Genomic DNA, 17,796 nt, shown 5'->3' with positions numbered 1-17,796 from the left:
GCAGATGCTGACGTATATTGTTTATTGTGAGGACATATTTTTGCAATAGTGGCAAAAATAAAAAACACAAGTCAAGTCACGAAATGTCAATAGCCACTTATTTATAAAATGCACATGCTGGATATATTGGTTCAAGGCGTTTATTGAGCTCATACCAACACTTCGACCCCAAGGTAAAGCAACAGAATTAGACAAGCCACTGGATTGGATGCCCTTAAGATACTGACAAAACAAAGGATGTTTGCTTTTTGTTGTTGTTGAGAATGTCGGAGGAGTTCATTAAACTTCAGGCTTTGAATCCCAATTTAAAAGGCAGAAGGAAGCCACAGGTCTCACAACAAGGAGCTTTTTGGTCAACTTGCCGAGATACAAAGAGTCACTTTTTTTGCCTGAATTGCTGGACTATTTGTATTCAAACCTTAAAAAATACTGTAACTGTAACTTTACTGCTTGACAAATGCATTTAGTTGTACGGTCCTAGTTTACAGTGCCTCCACATGGCTTTGATTTACAGAGAAAGAGGTTCGGCAGAGGCGTTATTCTGCCATATATATATATATATATATATATATATATATATATATATATATATATACAGCATTAACACCAAGATGGTCTCTCTTGACGAGAAGATTCTTGAAGCTGAAATTGCAGTTAAAGTAAAGCTGGAAAAAACTGACACAAAATAAATCATCTACTAAATCTGTCTTCACACTGACATAATTGGGTCAAAAAAATGAGATGGATTAAAATCTACAAGATACTGTTGCTGTGAGCAAAACAAACTTACAGGGTGGACACATTTTGAACTTTATCTGGCTGAAACACTTTAATATAACTTCAAGCATCTACGCAGAAAAACATTTAAAAACACACTGTAGTTCTATTTACCAAAAAAAAAAAGGAAATTGGATGGAGGTGTATTTGCTCCCAAATCAAAACATGACTAGAAAAGCAAAAAGGCGAAATGCAGAATATAATGTTAATCATCTGAGCTTCATTTAGAATTAACACACTACACAATAACTGACATTGAAACAAATGCTTCCCTTTTTAATGCTACTGCAGAGTATAAAAATACACTTAAATACACATTTATACACACACTAGTTCATTGATGTGCATAAAGCAGTACAAAGTGATTCACAACATCAACACACACTGTGTGTGTAAGTCAGTCTCATTTGGGAATTGTCCATTTAAAAGTGTTTCTCCTCCATATAAAACAATCCATAACTGCATCGGGCCGACGCAGCAATACGCCCAAAGAGCATCAACACTCAAGGAGAACACGTGAGGATTTGACATTTCAGGTGTTTGATAATTAAAGGATTAACGGTGTAAAAAAACTTTGCAGAGTGACAATACGAAGTAGGAAACAGGAGGTAGATACGGTGTCTAACCTGCCTAACTGCGCGTGTGCATGTGTGTGAAAGAATGGACTCAAACGGGTCTTTGTACCTACCAGAAGTCTGGTGTTCAGATGCTGTAACATTTCTGTGATTGTTCTATCCTTTGTTTTATGTATTTTTAGTTTTTGTCCAAGGAATAGAAACGCTGTAGAAAAACTGTAACTTTCCTTTTCTTCAGCCGGTCTTTGGTCTTAGCGAAGACAGTGATGATTGTTTTAGAAATCTGTGAATACCATCCGACAGTGTTTCAAGTAGTCTGCTTCCCACGGCCCGACACTCAGCATCAGTATCAGGGTGTGTGCTCGTGAGTGAAATCTATGGCTTTAAATCACACTGATTCGGCTCTTTGACACTAACCAAAATAAATAAACGAATGATGACAACGGAAATCACAAAGGAACTTCAAAGTCCAACTCTGAGTCGTAACACCACGAGGAATCCTATTTGCTGGAAAATGTGCACCGGCAATGTTGAAGAAAAACTGGAACCACTGGAATTATCTAAGCAAAAATCCCTCTCTGGATGCGTAGTTTGCTGGTGCTCATTTTCAACACAACCACAAATCCTTTGATCCCCCCCCCCCCCCCCAACCGTCGACTCTGAGTCGCTTCACGCCTCCACGGCAGCGACGCCGTTGCTGTGAGGTTTGTGGCCGTTGGTCGCGCCGTTGTTGAGGGCCAGCGTCTCCTGTTGGGCCGCCTTCTGGTCTCTGGCCTCCTTTTCCCTCAGCAGCTGCCTGCGGTGGTAGAACAGGTAACCCGGCAACAGGAAACCACCCAATGAGGAGAGGATCAGGCCCAGGTTGATCTGGAGGACAGAGAGAAACCTTTTCAGTCATGTTGACTCTTGTCGGGTGCTGGGCTTTATTGTGTGTGTGTGTGTGGAGTAGGAAAAGAAAAGGGTGCGCGTCCTCACCCAGTAAGGGTCTCCGTTCAGCGACCCGACCATGACGACGAAGAGCGGCTGCTGCAGCAGAGCGATCACAGCGCTGACCATGGACTGCAGGCCCGTCAGGGTGCCAAAGTGGTTGGACGGGTATCTGTGAGAGACACACGACCCCCGATCTTTACTTTACCCATAAATGACGCCGCCGTTAATTGTAAAGTCGATCAGGTTGTGTTTTCAGTCAACGATGGCGGTGAATTAGCAGCACTCACACAGCAGCATAGAGGCCTCCGCAGCACGAGTGGATGAAGCCCCGGACCATAGTGTGGAGGATGAAGGTCAAGATCTGAGGGAGAGAAAAGCAACCAAAGGATCTTGTTATTTCCCTTTGGGGCGTGGCCGTGCCGCCCGTTTGTGCATTTGTGCGTTTGTGCGTGCGCGCTACCTGTAGCGGCAGGCTGTCGATGAGGCAGCAGCATCCGAAGGCGAGCAGCAGCACGTTGGTGAACGTGAAGGCCCTCATGGCGTTCGTCACTTTCTGGATCTTCCGGTCTCTTTTGGGTACAGCGGTTTGCCTGCATAGACACAGAAGGGTTCCACTGTTGGTCGGATGGTTCTGACCCCCCCCCACACTACAACAATGCCGCCCAACATTTGTGTTGCGGACGCGTTTACTGCTTCGTGTACCTCTGCTCTGTGCCTGGTTGGCGGGGGGGCATCTCCTCTTCACAATCCTTCATCTTCCAGTCCATGATGTATCCAATCAGAGGACACGTGGCCAGGCACAGCAGCTGCAGCGTGCCGAATATGGACGAGTAGAAACTCACTGGAGGAGAACACATCGGATCAGAAAAAGGTATAATGCAAGTTGGCTAAAAAAGAGAAACGTTAGTATTTACACTTGGATCTGAAGTATTTTGCTACTCACCTTTCTCTTCTGCCTCAATCACCATCTGCTCGGATGCTGAAATGTAAAAATAAGAGCCACCCTGTCAGTAGCGTTTAGATCTTGACAACAGGGGGAAATGACGCTGCGCTTTGACACTCACGGTGTTCTTTCCCGTGGGTGACCAAAAACTCCAGCATCTTGTTCATCGCCCCCATGAAGAAGATGATCCTCAACTGGGTCATCCCCATGGTGATCAGACTCCACAGGAAGATGGGAGAGAACACAGACCGTCGGAAGGGAGTCGCATCTGAGGGGGGAGGAGGAGACGGTTTGTTTCGTTCAGGGTGCCGTTACCCCACGTGCATTTACTTACATGTTACATACGAGAGGAGGTTATGGAGGGGGGTTTCTTTCCCATCAGAGTAAGTTTTAAGACACCCTGTTATACCCAAGTTATGTCGTACAATACAAATCCCACTAGGGGGAACCATTTTCCTTTCCTTTGGCCGCTTAGATGTGTCCTCTGAAGTAAAACAAAGCAGTCACAAGACGATGAACGTGATCCACAGAGAGTACATCTGTCAAACGAAAGTTTCCATCACATCTCTGCGCCCAATGACGCAGCGGGGCGAGCGTGCGGGTCGACTTACTCGGCACAGCGTCGGTTCCATTAGGAAGCTTCTCCGTCGAGTGTCGGACGTCTCCATTTTTCAGGCTCAGCTGCTCTCCGGCGGCCTTCTCGCCAGATGAAGGCGGCTCTTGCAGCGCCTCGATTTTACTGTTGTGAATGAACGCAGGCGAGGACGGTTTGGATCGAAGGAACCCGGTGATGAATTGTGGTCTACAGGCAACAGACCGGCGGGCGCACTCACCTGTAGTCCACCTCGTCAGGTGTCGGGAAGCCTTCAGCGGGCCAGTTGATGAAGCAGTTCAAAAAGACGACGCCGGCCAGACCCGCCCACATCCACATGATCACCCCGAAGGACACGCCCGCTTCGTAGATCAGCTGGGGAGAAGAGATCAGAAGGGGTGGTATACTTTTAAAAAAACTTCTGCTTGTGCTTGTACATAATCAAACACTTTATTTGAGGAAAACCATGTTCCTTTTGCTTCCACGTAGCCTTTTTAATTCACCTTGACTCCAGGAAAGGTGACGGCAGACGAGGCGTAGGAGCCAATCATCAGAGACATGACGGTGGAGCTCAGAGAACCAAACATGTTGGGAAGCTGCAGGGCCGGAAGGAGAAGATACAAGACACGTCAGTCCTTCCACTCGTCCAACACGTTCACCCGACGCAGTGTCCGTCATCTAGATGCAGGCGGGTATTTTGACCAGCAGGTGGCAGACAGCTTCTTTGTGTGAACCAAAACGCTTGAGTTCCTCTGCAATGAACCCGAGAACTTTCTCTGCAGTCTGCACCCAGTCACGCTCCTTCATCCCCCCAGAGCAGACTCATTAAACAAATGTTAGTGGCCATGTCATGAGGAAACAAGAAACCAAGTCACCACCTCCGTCTAGACACCGTCATTCAAACACGGACTAAGCTGCACTTTGACACTTGTGTCCACCGCCTTTATTCTGGCCTTTTACACACATTCCTTTAAGTTAGGATTAAAGATGTGGAAGCCAATCTGCAGCCAGCTCTCGATGGACTTCAGAGGGTTCAATGGACCTGGCGTCGGGGCACCCATGACTCACCGCAAAGGGAACAAGGTGGGGGGCACCAGGCACTAACACATCATATATTAGGTTGACCTATTTACAGTAGTAAGGAGCTTAACCAACATAACAATGACCTACTGTGGGGCCAGCACACGCAGTGTCCTTTGATTTGAGTTTTAAATGGGTCAATCACGATTATAGAATCACATGGGTGGGATTGTAGGTGTCCTGCCTGGCAAGCTCACTATTCCCTCTCAACGCTGACCATGGTTTTCCAAACTTTTGCCGACATCAACTAATCTCCCTGCTGGGTCAGAGTTCACCGCGAGTTCCTGTTTCTCCCATGACATTTCCTCAAGAAGCACCAAATGATTTCATCTTAAGGTGACAAAGAAAGCCACAAATTCAGACTTGTATTTGTTCTTTTGAAATTATGTTTGACTTTCTTGGAGAGACTGAAGATCCCAACAAAAGATCCTGTGGAAAAGGGGGTATGGGAGGTGGGATTTCGACAATTTCGATTACAAACGGTCCATTAAAGGTCCTTCAACCTGCATTAAGTGATTTCAGAATTTACAAATCCAGCAGATATGGACGTCAGCATTTGATTAGTTGTGTTCTTGAAGGCCTGATTAACATGAGCACAAAGCGTAATCTCCCTTTGGTCCTAACTACTATTGGCGGTAATATCTTGCTCTTTAGCTGCTAAATGCTCCACTATGATTACCAGTGAGCTGCTAATCTTGCTGTTTGATGCTGGATGGGTATCACAGTCTGCTTTTCTGTTGTTGAAAAAGACGAGTGCGATGAATAAACCATAACAATGAGGTGAAAGAGGTTACAGCTCTTCCAGATATTTAAAATTGGGGTTTGGAACAAAGCAGATGCAGAGGAAACTATGATATAACTTCCACGAAAGGCTTTCTAGGAGAATCATCACCCTGCATGAACATTCCTCGAGTCGAAGGTCAGCAAACACGTAGGTGAGAATTACCGAGGGCCTTTCTGTGGACACAGATATTTTTTTCTCTCTGCTGTCTGCAGATTAGCCCATGGTGACAGTTTGTGGTTGGCAGACTAATACGAACATGTGTGTGTGTGTCGGGAGGGGGGGGAGAGAAAAAACACCCAAGTGAACACTTGTACTCAATCAGCGATTCTGAGAATCAAAATACTTCACGACCAAACTGTGACCATGAGACGGGCAGCGCCGGACTCGGAGGTTTGTTGCAGGTAGGAGGGAGCGGGCCGCGGAGCACGCGGGGGAGTTTGCATCTCTAGGTAATGTTAAAGCAATGACATACCGGCCATGTGAGAGGTCAGCTAACCGATGTTTGCTCCCACGAGTGCAAGTGCGTTGGAAAGCCAAACAAACCCAAGCGTGAAATAGGTCCGTGCCTGTGGAAGCGCCAGCAGCAGGCGTGATTCCCATCACTCGCGTTCTGGCAGGTCTCACGGAAAAAACGCCTGCAAATGAGGGAACGCGTGACTTCGTGGAGGCAGCGAGAGGGCCGGCTTGTGTCAGAAAGTCAAAAACAAATGGAGCTCTGGCCGTTTGCTTGTCACGACCAATCAGTGAGGGTTGTATGAGTTTAATTAAAAGCTTAATCACTATGACAACGGGCCAAATAGCGGCTTAAAGAGCCCCGATATTCCAACAAGCTGCTCTGAACGCAGCCAAAGAGATGCGGCAAAGAAAAGAACAGAATAAGTGGTGAAGATAAGAGGATAACGGTGAATGCAAATAGGCAAGACTGGAAATCAGGAAGAGGGGAGACGGAGAGAAAGAATATTTAGAGTTTGACTGATCTCTCCCTGAGCCACAGCTGCAGCCCGTCTCTCTGCGGAGATCCCAGCAGGAAACACTAAACCACAGATGATTAGCACCGGCTCCCTCTCTGCACCTCCGTCCTTCTCAGCAGCCCCTTATCGCTCCTCGTGGATCGGTCGAACCGGGCTCACGTCCAGCTGCTCCACACTTACATAACACAAGGAAGGTAGGCGAATGTAAAAGGCGCCGGTTCAGCTGGAAGCTTTTGAGCTTTCTTTTTAATTCAGAGAGTCAAACCGCCCCCCCCCCGATTCCTTGTTGGGGCAACTTTAAGAAGAAGCTGATCCTCTCTCTCTCTGTGCGCTGAGGCCGTCATTGTTTGACTCGGGCGCCTTCAGGCATAGCGTGCGTAGTTTGCATTCACCACGGATGATACATAAATAATGCTGATAGTGGTTATTTACTGTTCTGCCCCAAATATGCAATATATGAATACATATTTTTTTTATCAAACTATTAACAAAAAAATATATTACAATAATTCCTTGAACCTGTTTAATAAGATCCTCACACTACACGGTTTAAAGAAGACAATGAGATCTGGTTTCAAAATATTATTTTATATTAAATATTAAGTTTGACTGAAGGACTCGTTCATTAAAACGTCCTTCACTGCTCTTGAATAAACCCATAATCCGTCAGCCTCTTGTCTTTATTGGCTCCTTCTGAGGAATTTACGATTGTCTGCCATTTTTTGCACACGACTTTATTATTAATATTATACACATATTTGATGTGCACACAACACAGGTGCACAGGAGTCTGCAGAGCAAGGAGGAGTCGACTACTTCTGGTAAAACGAGTAGATATCTTCATCAGCCATGTTCTAAACTTTCTTTTTCTGTCAAGGTTTTATCTTGTGTTTTTCACCCCACCACGTAATGCAAACTTATATTCTGTTGCATTAAATCATTAATATGATCTCAGGGTGAATCAGGCGGGTCGTCTCCTCAGTATGTGAACACAGAAGGACAAGAGTTCTCTTCTTTACAGAGCCATTGCTCTCAAGCACATGATTTAAATCAGCAGGGAAGGGAAAAAGCTGTGTCTTTAAATTAACAGGATTTCTAACTCTTTCCTTCATTCCGTGCTTCAGAATTACACGGGATCAATCAAATCTTTGATTTTTTTTTTTTGGACTTTGATCCGATTATTATCATTTCTTTTTTTTCATCTATAGTGTCTCATAGATGTTTCCAGCAAAATTGAGCCCGACATATTTTGTATGTTTTGTGATTTGGGGAAGACATTTGGGTTTAAACAATTTGGGACCGAGGTTGTAATGACAAAAACAACATTAATAAGGCAGCAAAAAATACTTTTCTTGGGGTAACGGCACCCTGAGCAAGCAAGTCAAGTTTATTTATATGGCAGCGCCGGTTATCATGGAAGTGTACCGACAACCCTCCGGCCCACGTTAGCTGCACGCTCAACCATTAAGACGTTTAGAGCCTCATCGATAGGCTCCGAGATCCAGATGTAGCTCCATAAAGGCTTTTAAATCCCCAGCTCTGCATTCAAAATGGATATCATTTGTCTATTTGTGCTGCTCATTAAACGGATGGACATGGATGGAAAAAGGGTATTTGCAGTTTTGGTTAGTGAGATATAAACAGGCACAGTTGGCTGTTATAAGAGCAGAATATCTATATAATTTGAAGCAGCTGTCTCAGCTTTTCTTTCCCTCGCTGCCGCCATACAGAGCTAAGTTCATAGGAGAGGGTCATCTGTCCACTCATTATCCAAACATTTGTTTCATGTACGTCTCCCCGTGTGTACATAACCAGGCACACTTATGTGTGTATCCACATGTGTGCACAGCCATGCGGAGTTGAAACGGTTCTGCCGTGACGTTCTGCTGACTGCTGGGCAGAACAGAGAAACAGGAGAAGGCGATGGGACGGGAGGAAGAGAAAAAAGGAAAGTAAGCGATCGGAATACAGCAGAGACGGACGGCCTTGAGCGTTCTGATTAGGGGTTAGGGGGCCGGGCCTCGGGGAGAGGGTGTGTGGTGAACAGCTCTCCGCTATTGGTGGAAACATATTTTCCATCTGGGAGAAACCACGTGCTGCTCTGACAGGAAACACGGCAACACACACACACACGCACAGACCCCAACCTTAAATGACCCGGGAGGTAGCCGCAACAATAAAACAAGCCAGATGATGTTGGCACCAGCTGACACATCACAAGCAGACGAGCGTGTACACAAGTCACGGCACACACTGTTTCCTCAGCTGACACAAATAGAGGCCCCGGCCACGCCGACACTCTCAGCTACCAAAACGGATCCGCTCGTTGGTTCCAGGAACACAGACCCTACACGTGTGCTTTCTCAGAGAAGGAGTTGTGCAAGCGCAGTTGAGACTTTAAGAGCTTTGAGAAAGAACGGTTATTTTTGGTGTCAGGTTGTAGGTAAAGACTCCACAAATCTATTGTCGTCCTAACCCTGACCCTCTCGCTCCAGAAGCGGCAACTTAAAGCTCGACTGAAGTCTGATGACGATGGACAAAGAAAAGGCCGTCTGGAGGAAAGTTCAGATGAAACAGAAATTGAGCTATTTGGCCACAATGACCAGAGATATATATTGGAGGAGACAAATTGACCCCGAGAACATCAAAGCTACCAGCAAGCATGCTGGTGGTAGTATTAAGGTGTGGGCCTGATTTGCTGCCCGTGGAACTGGTGGCTTACAGAAAGTAAATGGAATATTGAAGAAGGATGATTACCTCGAAATTCTTCAGGAAAACCTCAAATCATCAGCCAGAAGGTTGGGTCTCGGATGCAGTTGGGTGTTCCAACAGGAACATTACCCCAAACACGCATCAAACGTGGTAAATGGCTAAATCAGGTCATAATTAAGGTTTTAGAATGGCCTTACCAAAGTCCTGACTTAAACCTCATTGAGAACCTGTGCGCTGAAGAAACAAGTCCGTCAGAGAGCCAAAAAATTATGTCGAACTGCACCAATTCTTCCAAAAGGATTGATCACAGATTCAACCTTGGAAGCTTGTGGATGGCTACCAGAGGGGCCTAAATGAGGTGAAAATGGCCAAGATATTTTGGACCTAGCAGATTTGGTCACATTTTCAGAAGACTCATAATAAATTCATAAAAGAACAAAAAAATCATTCCATCACATAAAAATGAGAGTAGAAATTCAGGACAGCCATGACATACATGTTCTTTGCGCGTGTATGTAAACCGTTGACCACAAAAGTATGTTCTCCTCCTTGGGTAAGTGATAATCTGTATTATTCTGCTCCTTGTGTCTCACCGTGAGGGAAGTGAAGGTCAGGCAGATGCCTCCAAAGCCATTCAGGGAGACAGCCAAAAAAATAAGTTCTGACAGAGCTGCAAAGAAAAACAAGACAGAGTTAGAGCCCAAATCCACTGGAGGTGTGGGGATGGGAGATGTCCAGTGCTTTCAGATGATACAACAATGTTTATTTGATTTAATTAAAATATAATTATTAAGCACACAAACATTTACTGGTGTCTGTTTATAACCAGCTGTGTAAAACATGTGAACATGGAGATTGTTGCTCTTCCAGGCAAACACCTCTTCTTGAAATATTGAAGCATTTCAGGTAGTTTGCCTCAAGATACAGATTTCTCATGTCAAAATTCTTCTCATTGACGTACAGCTCATGTTTTAGTGACACGAGTTTGTACTCACCATGAGGATTGAAGGCAGATAAGGCCATGACGACACAGGACAGACTGAAACACAGACTGTGAACAAATACAGGGCATTTTAATACATGCATTCTGCATGATGGCTGTGCACACTGACAGTGGCATGTATTTATATGTATTATACATACACACTACAAACATGAAACACAATTAACTTTGTACTATGTTTCGGCAATAAAAGTATGTTTCACCAAAGAGCAGTTGAGAGTTTGTTTATCTGCCAGAGACTGAAACTGTCTGTGGTTTAACAGCCTTCAGCTGCAGATGAACTTCTCCTTCTCCTTTCATTCATCAACTGTCAAACTATTATCAAACTGAATGCAGATTAACAAACGTGCGTGTGATTTGCATATTCTTTACGTTTCACTGTGCGCGTGTGTGTGTGTGTGTGTAGATACTACAGGCTGTCGCGCCCATTGTGCAGTTGTGTCCACACCCGCTCTACTATGGTACGTGCAAACACACCCTCCACCGAGAAAACTGAGAAAAAGAATGACGGAATGTGATCAGTCTGCTATTTTTTCTATTACTATACCTGTAGAAATTTCCTTTTGACTGCAAATTCTCACCCTTGTGAAATTGTGATTGTGAAAGAGGGTTTAAACCTAAATCTTACAAATGAGAAGTAGGATTTTGTGTATTATGCTAAACGTAAGAAGTCACTAAAACACCCAGAAGTCACGTTCCTCACGTTTACAGACCTCTCTGTGAAACTCTGTGACTATTCTAAAACTATTTACCTTCCCACCAGGCGGATTGGGCGCGGCCCAAACCTGTCCATCAGGATGCCGAGAGGCAGCGTGGTGGCACTCAGCAAGAAAGACCCGATGGTGAATCCCAGGTTCAGCATCTCCTCCTGATCCACGCAGCTGAGCCACTCCTCCCCCTCCCCGCCGGAGGAGTTCCCCAAAGACACCACCACGGAGTCATTCTCTGTGTGTGGAGAGAGGCCTTTGAGTCAAGAGAAGCTTTTGAGCCAATTGGGCGCCAGATTCGCAAAGTTTATTTTCCAGACTTCAATAAACTGTAAAATGATTATAAAAAAAGTCTTTAATCCTTGAAAATAATTTCTCACCACTGGTAGACACGTTCAATCAGTGAAATAATGAATGAATTACTTATTATTTAGGTTAGTACAGCGTATGACATATTAATGATGGCTGCAAAATGAATCCTTTTTGTCTTTTTCATATGAATAATACTTTGAAGAAAATTAAAAAATACTGATTAAAAAAAATAAATTTGTTTATTTGGCTAAAAACATACATTTACATAAAAATGTTACACTAAATATGTCAAATATCATGTAAAACCCATTTAGGGTTATATATTGCAGGTCAATTAGACCCCAGGGGAACAAATTGTTACAGAAGTCGGACAAGATAAATGTACCAATTTAGCTCTTGGGATCTAAAGGCCGCAATACATGTATGTCATTATGGAGCGATCATAGATAATAGAATACTGTGGAGAATACAGCTAACATCTATAGAAGTAATGCATTTTGTTCTGTATCAAACGTCTGAAATACGTCATCGCTTTAAATCATCTTTAAAGACGGTTCTCACAGAGAGGTAATGAGGTATCAGGGCGTTACGTATGGCGGAAGCAAACAACGGGCGAGGTGATGAGTACCTGAGCACAGGTGGGAGTAGAAGCCTTCCCTCTTCAGCATGATGAGCAGGGAGCCCCATCCCAGCAGCACGGCCGAACACAGCAGGTTTTCAAATACCGCCGTCACCGCCATCCACCAGCGCCTCCTGTACGCCCGGAGGAGCGAGGCCGCCATCGCCGCCGCTCCTGGTTGGAGGAGAGGCGAGGAGGGGAAATGTAAGGACTTTTTCTAATAATTGAGAATTTATTTTGAGACGTAACGCCATGTTCATCCACAGCATGTGTGATGACCCAATCATCAATCAATACGACGCCTGTCTTAAGATCAGCGGGTAAACAAATGGACAAAACGCAAGAAGAAAACAGTTAAACCAGCGCACAACTCAGCAAGGGTCACTCTTGTTATTGGTCAATCTTCCACTCATCTTAATGATTTATTAATTATTGTTTGTTAGTTGCTAAAACAAATCTCAAATTTTCCCTAATGTGCTAAAAGCATTATTAAATTATCGATTATTGTTTTTATTTTCTTGTTGAGTGACCAATTGCTGCAGCTCCTAACGACACAAAACACAATGAGCCAATAAAATAAGAACAAAACTCAACAACAAGCTCTAGATAATTCTTCACTACTTTTCTAAAAGCTAAAAAGAGTTTTATGGGCAAAAGTGTTTACATATTGATCCCCAGAATCCAGAAAAGATCTACAAAAGGACATTTTTTTTCTCCTCTTCATTGACTTAAATCTTCACTAGTCCTTTGATTCCACTTCCCCGGACGTAGCCCCTTGAGACGGGACATTTTTCACTAATGAACCTTTGTGACCAGTGAATCCCAGTTGGGTACCTGACACCTTCCACTGTATTGTCCTCGGACGTCCTCCCCCCATGCAGTCAACAAAGCAGCTATTAACCCCTGATTTGGGCCGGAGGAAACAATGCAGAGCGCTCCGTGTGATTGCTTTTGTTCTGCTAAGAGGGACGGCTTCATAAAGGGCTGACATTTCCATCTGAAAGTCGCCAGTCGGGGAGTCTTCACACAGCAAGCCACCGGCAGTTTATTTCGGGGGTTTGTCCAACTGGAATTAACGGGTTAAAGGTGAGTGGAGATGCAGCGTGCATGTAAACAAACAAACAGACGCTAATAGAAGCCCCAAGCCCATGACGTGACAAATAAAAGTCTGGTTAGTCGTGACCACCTGGAAAGTACACACACACACACAGGACAGGTCATCGGTCAGTGTAACCGGGCACATTACTGACCATCAGAATCATCATGACCGCCCTGGATCACACACACATTTAGGAAACATCTAATCGAGAGAAAAAAGGTACAAATGCCAGCTATTTAATTTGGTGGAGAAGAACCAGCGATGGAATGGAAAAGAACAGAGAGAGTATTCTCACCCTCCTGACTTGAGGAGACGCATACGGGTGGTAAGAGGGGGGGTCGGGGGGGTCTGCATGTCAGGACCTCGCACAGGAAGCCCTTTCAGTGGCTCTTAATGAGGGTGTCCTCACGTGTTTGGGCCTTGGAGAAGACTAGAAGACCTAATGGGACAGATTTGTCTCAGCGTGTGTCCCTGAGTGTGCCGGTGAGGCCTTCTAGTAATGCGATTATCCAGAGTCCACTGAACCGCCTTTGTGCTGGAAGGAGTGTTTGAAAAGGGGGATTTCTGCGTAACTGACACCCCCGTGCCGAAAGACCCTTCTGCACACACACACACACACACACACACTTAACTCCCAACAATGAGGTGACCGAGGGACACGGCGGTCACTCAGTCATGAAAATGTATAAGCCCCAAATTAACCTGCTAATTGAACCACCTACTTGTTGCCCATTCGTCTTAAGTCCTGGAGGACACTTACAGACGGGACAACTCACGATTGTTTCTGTGTTTTTTTACCGTCCTAGCCCACTGCAACTTCATTAAATGTCTTGTTTTGTCTCAACAATGAGTCCAAAATATCCCATTTCCAATGTGAGAGAATAAAAGCATCCACTTCTAAAATAAATGATTAACTAAAAGAATGACTTAAATAAGGATTTGATTATTGAAATGCTGCTTAATCATTTTCTCTTGATCAGCTAATCATTTAATTGACCAATATTTGCAGCTCTAATAACATTCAATGTAATTATTGATAAACTGGATATGATTCTGAGAGTCGAGTCTTTCGCCAGGGAAACCTTCCTCTCCTCAGATACTGTAGTGAGTTGTATGTGGAGATGCTTAATAAACCACATTTTGCATCATGATACCATCATCACGCCTCTCATGTCTATAAACATATATGGACATCGACTGTAAGTATGTATTACTCAGCGAGACACTGCTGCTAATGATAGCATCAACATGTCCAAGCTAGCGTTCCGAAATAGCAACGGTGCTGCAATAAGATTCAAAAAGTTCGTTAAACTGATGCTGACACTCTGATTTAATATCTTTAATCTTCACGTTTCCGTCCTGTCAGCAACACTGCTAACGTCTTTCAGACGTGAACAGACACACTCTATTGAAGGTTTTAAGTCTGTCACATGGATAACACACATCCACGCGCACACTCACCGCTCGGGACACAATGTCATGAATGCAACACGCAGTCACGTGGTGTCCAATAAAGGAGTCAGTTGCTCCGCGGCGTGTGTTCGGTATCAGGTTGTACGACCACGTGGGATGATGCAAGGCACAAATGGAACCGTTAGCCGTGCAGCCTCCACTTCCGGTTCTCTACACGTTCTCTCTCTCTGTCTGTTTCCCGCCTGTTTTGAGCTTCCTGTTGACAGCAGCGTTTCATTGGTAACTGTTTGCTTTGGGAGTGACCCTGGTGATGTGAGACGGAATGTTGACACACAACAACGGTAGGCAGACATGTCGAAACACAAAAAGGCAAACACCTAATTTGGCCTAGCAGGTAGTTGTGAGGCCTCCTCGTAACACTGTGAAGCGTGGTTGTATGTGTGTGTGTGTGTGTGTGTGTGTGTGTGTGTGTGTGTGTGTGTGTGTGGGTGGGGGTGGCAGGTCTGCACTGAGCTCAACACCATATAAGGAACACTTCCTGAGTACCTGATGCAATGTCTGCTGACTATCTCCTCTGTTTGGGCCATGTGGAGTTTGGGGTTATTTATAGGCTTTGGATCCTTGGGATCCAATTTTTTGTGGCACAGGAGAAAAAAAAGAATTGTGAAGCTTCTGTATTATAATGTGAGTATTCCGACGTACTTCAATCATCACATGTTCTGCTTCAAGTCTTTCTGTTGATGCCCCCATGCAGCCCTGCTCTTGTGTTGTTGTCCCACCCCGCGGGGTGTTCCTGACCTTGACCAGCCGTGTTTATCAACCTCTGTCGGACATAAAGGACCGCAGGGACAACTCTTTATCCTCACAAGTTTCCAAGAAAATAAACTGACCCCCCCCCCCCCCCCTCCTCTCGCCTCCCCCCTCCGAGAATGGCCAGCCGTCGAGCAGCTGCCTCTCCGCGGGCATGACGTCAGGCCCGGGGTCCGGTTACCGGCACGGCCACTGGAAGAAAAAAAAGAAAAAGGCCGGTCCCGGAGAAAATCCGCTGATGCGTTTCAGTGCTGTCGGAATTGTAAGCTCAACACACATGAATGAATTCCAAAAAGTTGCGGATGCCCCTTTGGTAACAGCCGTGGAAGCACAGCGAGGCGGGAAAAATGAGCTATCAGTAGTACGCGAATGATTCATTGATCAGCTGCCAAATATTCCACTAATGGTTTGATGAAGTCATGTGAGAAGGAAAAAAAGAAAATGGCACCAAACGTGTGCCAGTTCAAACTTGTGCGGAGTTGTTTCGTTGTGTATCACTGTTAATTGAGTCAAATAAGAGACTCTGAGCAAATGTGATGGACTTCTCACCCTCTATATTCTCAAGACTGTTAACTACTATGACAAAAACTAAATTTGTAGTGGCAATTTATAAGAACATCTGGTTACTGAACCCTTCTAAAAGCGTGTACCTCTAAACCAGTGACCAATAGCGTTTGCTTGCTTAGTGGCGTAATAAGACGCGTGTTTGACCGCGGCTGTGTGCTTATTGCATACTTACAAACGAGCCCTGTGACGTTTGGGAGTTCACCTCTCAAATAAAGATTAACGCTTAAACTCCCGCAGCCGCTTCAGCACTCGGTCATTTGAATGGTCGATTCGGACACAGACATCCAGGAAACTACCCGCAGCGTGAAGTGTACTTTCTCCCTCTCTGTATGCGTGTGTGGACACACAAAGGGGGGAAACGTTCCCCCATTACGCACAATCCGAGGCTTAAAGCACACAGGCAGTGTACCGGCTGTACGTATGACTTTAAAGCTTCAGTTTCATGCCACGTGTATCTGCAGCCGTTTCGTCCACGCCGCCAGTTTACACACGTATGAAACAAACTCATTCACTTACTTCTGTTCTGCGTCTTTTCCAGAGAGGAACAAAAACAAACTGTTTTTCGTGAGGGAAAAAAGTGAAGGATTTTTAAAAAAAAGTGATTTTCTTGTTGACTGTTAGAAACAAAACCCCGACTGAAACCCTCCGCTTCCTCTCTGTCTCCTGTTGGTTTCCTGCTAATCCTGCCGAGTGTCCACACTTGTATCCTTTCTCTGGTTTCATTACAGACTCCCCCTCTTTTTCCACAATTTGACCTCCAATTCCCTCCCTCTCCTGCGATGGGTGGAGAGAAGTGGAGAGAGAAACACGACTAACGTCCTTTCCCCACCCAACAAAATGTCCTTCGTGGAGCCGGAAGTTAAAACGCACGGTGATGACTTCCAATTGGTTTTTTATCATTAGTCTACTTTTTTTAAATAGGCAGTGATGGAAAAAACTCATATGTATCATTAGAGTGAAAGAAGCACGCGTAGCCATACTTAGTTACAATAAAAAGTGATGCATCAGATAATATCAAAGGTAAAAGCACTTATCGTGCAGAATGTTCCCATTTCAGAATAACGTGTTATGTTATTTCTTTATCATTTAAAGTTTAAATGCTATAAAGTTGCATTTTAATGACTTGATGCTGAAATGACCCAACAAATCAATAAACACTACAACACTTTGTTTTATGAAAATTATCTTTTGGATCAATTCTGAAGTTGTCCAATACTTGTAGTTGCGTCAAAGACATTATATTTGCTTCTTAATGTACTTAGTTACTTTCTACCACTGCAAATACAAGCGTCATTACAGAAAAACGCAATTTTTCTCTTCATCTTATTCCTTTTGTTTCCCTCACAGTTAATGTCTGACACGTCTTTAGACAGAGGGTAATTTATACAGTTTTAAAGTAATCAAAGCAATCATCACGCTATTCTTTTTTCACATAGAACAATAATCATTTAATTACACACATTTTACAGATCCGTAACTCTAGACAGAAACGCTGTCTGCTCCCAGATCCTAAATCTTTTATACAACATCTATTTCATCTATTTATATATCTAAATCATCTATTTACATATTGTCAGACTTAAAAATTGAGTGTCTGTGAATAGACACAATTCTAAATCTTGAAGTTGATGAACTCCACAAAGTTCCTTCAAACTTAAGACTTTCTTGCAGATTGCACAATGAAAGGCGACATTCTGCGACAACGGCGAGACGTCTATATATACAATAGAGCTTTGTCACATGTCAGAAGCCCTCCGTTTAAATGGCGAAGCCGGCGTTGAAGTCTTGTGACTTTGCATCGCATGTGGACCCTCAGATTTATGAGGGCATTACCGGCCTCTCTGGCCTCCAAGATACCCGACTCCCATTTAGGAACGATTGAGGCCTTTGATAGCGAACCAC

The 17,796-nt window shown here is 44.4% G+C and overlaps 1 protein-coding gene across 2 annotated transcripts; it reads right to left on the bottom strand.

Annotated features, from left to right (window-relative positions):
* Positions 1-16,785, bottom strand: slc43a1a (solute carrier family 43 member 1a). Of its 2 annotated transcripts, none has more exons than XM_040172648.2 (15): positions 16,411-16,785; positions 12,015-12,179; positions 11,120-11,312; positions 10,360-10,415; positions 9,958-10,034; positions 4,321-4,413; positions 4,059-4,192; positions 3,837-3,964; positions 3,347-3,493; positions 3,226-3,261; positions 2,985-3,123; positions 2,743-2,872; positions 2,570-2,643; positions 2,328-2,451; positions 1-2,219 (listed from the first exon to the last, which is right to left on the bottom strand). In XM_040172648.2, the coding sequence occupies exons 2-15, from the start codon at positions 12,166-12,168 to the stop codon at positions 2,022-2,024; spliced, it is 1,683 nt and encodes a 560-aa protein (XP_040028582.2). In that variant the 5' UTR covers positions 12,169-12,179; positions 16,411-16,785; the 3' UTR covers positions 1-2,021. The 2 variants fall into 2 exon arrangements, with proteins under 2 accessions (XP_040028582.2, XP_040028583.2); XM_040172649.2 differs by lacking the exon at positions 16,411-16,785 and adding an exon at positions 14,566-14,798.
* Between the last annotated feature and the right edge of the window lie 1,011 nt (positions 16,786-17,796).

The sequence above is a fragment of the Gasterosteus aculeatus genome, chromosome 4, assembly GCF_964276395.1.
Source record: "Gasterosteus aculeatus chromosome 4, fGasAcu3.hap1.1, whole genome shotgun sequence".
Lineage (NCBI taxonomy): Eukaryota > Metazoa > Chordata > Actinopteri > Perciformes > Gasterosteidae > Gasterosteus > Gasterosteus aculeatus.
The sequence above is the reverse complement of the archived record's forward strand: the minus strand, read 5'-3'. Positions and strand labels throughout refer to the sequence as shown.

Excerpts from the sequence above, each read along its gene's own strand:
- slc43a1a (XM_040172648.2), bottom strand. The coding sequence starts at position 12,168 with ATGGCGGCCTCGCTCCTCCGGGCGTACAGGAGGCGCTGGTGGATGGCG. Across the intron at positions 3,965-4,058 it reads CCTGACGAGGTGGACTACAG|TAAAATCGAGGCGCTGCAAG; the intron begins GTGAGTGCGCCC and ends CATTCACAACAG. Across the intron at positions 2,452-2,569 it reads GGAGGCCTCTATGCTGCTGT|ATACCCGTCCAACCACTTTG; the intron begins GTGAGTGCTGCT and ends TGTCTCTCACAG.